This window comes from Primulina eburnea, chromosome 6 (genome assembly GCF_022965805.1).
Source record: "Primulina eburnea isolate SZY01 chromosome 6, ASM2296580v1, whole genome shotgun sequence".
In the NCBI taxonomy this organism is placed as follows: Eukaryota; Viridiplantae; Streptophyta; class Magnoliopsida; order Lamiales; family Gesneriaceae; genus Primulina; species Primulina eburnea.
This window is the reverse complement of record NC_133106.1, coordinates 1,823,650-1,826,399: the sequence shown is the minus strand read 5'-3', so window position 1 is coordinate 1,826,399 and position 2,750 is coordinate 1,823,650. Positions and strand designations below refer to the sequence as shown.

Here is a 2,750-nt window from a genome sequence, read left to right as displayed (position 1 = left end):
GTTAATTGGGTATGGTTTAATTCATGCATAATGAATTTCTTTTAGGCTAAATTAAACCATAAATAATACTTCGATCCTTCCAATTTTTTATTTAATGATGACTAATAATTGATTTTATTTCACGGTACTATTGCTTCGAATGTTCTTTTAATGAGATATATATGTTAACTCTTATTTTTTAAAATAAAAAAACCATTTTATTAACTCCAAAAATATGTTATTCGTAAAGAAAAAAAAATGAATCTATGTGCATGCAACACAGATAAGATTTTGTTTTTTTTGGGGAAAAAAAAAAAACACACACACACACACACACAAAGGATTACTAGTATATTATAATTAAAGAGAACAAGTATCTAATTACCAAATAATATTGATTAAATAACAAAATATGTAGGCAAAAACTTGTATGAGACGGTCTCACGGGTCGTATTTTGTGAGATGGATCCCTTATTTGGATCATCCATAAAAAATATTATTTTTTATTTTGAATATCGATAGGATAGACGTGTCTCACAAATAAATATTCGTGAGACAATCTCACAAGAGGCCTACTCAAATATGTATACATTTAGCCCTAGTCCTACTATTGCTGTAAAAAGTAAAAATTCAAATGACACATTGTAATTTCTTGTTTTTCAATTGCTTCTCACTTTCCATCGAATTTAATTTGGAAGAATCTCTGCAAGAATACACCCCACGCACGTAAATTTTTACGTATAGTTTTACGATGAATATGTGAGTTTGGCCAAAGAAGAAATCAAAGGAAATTCGATCTTCGCAATTGGAATTAATTGGTTAAAAGAAAGATTCAATTATCTCAAAATTACATGCATAGCTGTAATAAATCGCAGCAAACCAAATTCAAGCCTTTCGCATCCCTAGCTACTGTTCATAAAACCCTCGAAGATTACATTAAACCTGACGAAATTTAACAGGAATTCGCTTCGCAATTGTTGTTCTGCATGAAGGGCAGCCATTCATCCCTTGCTTTTCATGGATGATGTTGCATTCCACGCAAAGAACCTGATGAGCACAAGGCAAGAACACCACCGATATCTCTTCATTCATGCACATAACGCATTCCCTCGCACGTCCGCTCCCAAATTTATTCGGCAACACGAGCAAGTTCTTGGTGGTTTTCGATTGCTGCAACGCACGGAATGTGAAGAAGTCATCGCTGCTGCTCGAACAGGAACCATATCCGATGTTAAGAGCTGCTATTTTCGATCTTTCGGCTTTCAATCTCAATTCGGAGATCATATTCTCAAGATTCTTGATATCTTCTTTGGTTTTGTGAATGTTCATCTCGGCCATTTGTGTTAGGCTTTCTGCCTCAGCTATGGCCAAAGCTTCATCTTCCTCTCTTTTGGATTTAAGGTATGTGTAATTCGCGATGGCCTTGAGTTTCTCCCTCTCCTCTTGCCTCAACAGTACCTATAACAGATCATCACAAAAAGATTCGACTTACATATACGATAAACATATGATACAAAGGTTAAACTATCTTTTTGCCACCAATATAAGAATAAGCATACCTGGAACCGATCTTGGCGTTCTTTCATCTTTTCTAGCCGATTGTTTAACTCAGCTACTTCATTTTTTGCACTAGCCAATTGATCCAGGCATAAACCTTTTTCGGCATCCAACGACTGACATTTCCTTATCGCGTCCTGCTCCCTCTCAATACAATCCTCCAAATATTGGTAAGACTGTGTTGCCCGCAGATTGGAAACACCCATCTTCTTCCTCAACATAGAATTCTCCTCTTGAAGCTTGTGAAAGTAGGAGTTAGCCACCTCGATCTGGTTGACGGCATTGGACAACGCAGTTTCCATTTCAAAGATTCTCTTATTGGTACTATCCTCCATGATTTGCTTCTCCTTAATAAACTTTGCCCCCTCCTCTTTCTCTTGCCTCAACTTTTTCAACTCCCCCTGATCTTGGGTAAGTCTTTTAGTAGCCTGCATAACTTTCTCCTTCGCCCAATCTGCCCAGTATTGGAGCATTTTCTCTAGTTCTTGCTTACGAGGCATTAGTGTCAGGATGTCTCCGTCTTTCTCATCTTGTGGGATGTGCTTCTGAAGAGTTTCATCATACGGGATCCCAGCGTAATAATCAGTGTCCTTCAAAGTTTCAGAAACATGGGTCTTAGCCTTCAAACGAGGATCTCGAGGAAAATTGGATTTTGCTTCAACTGAGGCAGAAACCATTACTTTAACAGGCAAGGCAGGAGCAGATACATCAGGTTTGGATAAGTTTGCCTCAGCGATCTTCGTCAGCAAATTAGATTGCGACTTTAGTGATTTCTCCAGCACCATATTCCCCAAGGCAGTAAACTTTGCTTTGTAAGCGTCTTGTGAAGCATGATCCTTTTGATGTTTCTCCAATTGAAGTGCTTTTCGCCGGGACTTATCTTTCTTAGACTTAGCCTTTTTACCGACCCCCCCGGATTTCTCATTCATGAGTACTCCTGCTGGTGCTGAGGCCCGAACATGATCTCTAGCGAGGCATAACTGGTCCCTCATTTCCTCGACGGAAATAGAAACTTTTTTCCCTGGATAGGTGGTGCAATTTGGTGGATGGAGAGGAGGCCTGGGAATGGGGATGTCGGGGCATGAACTTGTAGAATCAGGCATTGGTTTATTTCCCGTATTCTGATTAGCTGAATGACTGGTTTGCGAAGCTCCTTCCTCCGCCAAACACGCCCTCGACAGATTCATATCACTCCTCAGCAGACACAGCATTGC

General features: G+C 39.1%; 1 protein-coding gene across 1 annotated transcript; it reads right to left on the bottom strand.

Moving 5' to 3' along the window:
* Positions 1-810: 810 nt before the first annotated feature.
* Positions 811-1,979, bottom strand: LOC140833300 (putative E3 ubiquitin-protein ligase RF298). The gene is made up of 2 exons (XM_073197676.1): positions 1,539-1,979; positions 811-1,437 (listed from the first exon to the last, which is right to left on the bottom strand). The coding sequence occupies exons 1-2, from the start codon at positions 1,968-1,970 to the stop codon at positions 916-918; spliced, it is 954 nt and encodes a 317-aa protein (XP_073053777.1). The 5' UTR covers positions 1,971-1,979; the 3' UTR covers positions 811-915.
* Positions 1,980-2,750: the final 771 nt, after the last annotated feature.

Excerpts from the sequence above, each read along its gene's own strand:
- LOC140833300 (XM_073197676.1), bottom strand. The coding sequence starts at position 1,970 with ATGCAGGCTACTAAAAGACTTACCCAAGATCAGGGGGAGTTGAAAAAG. Across the intron at positions 1,438-1,538 it reads AACGCCAAGATCGGTTCCAG|GTACTGTTGAGGCAAGAGGA; the intron begins GTATGCTTATTC and ends GATCTGTTATAG.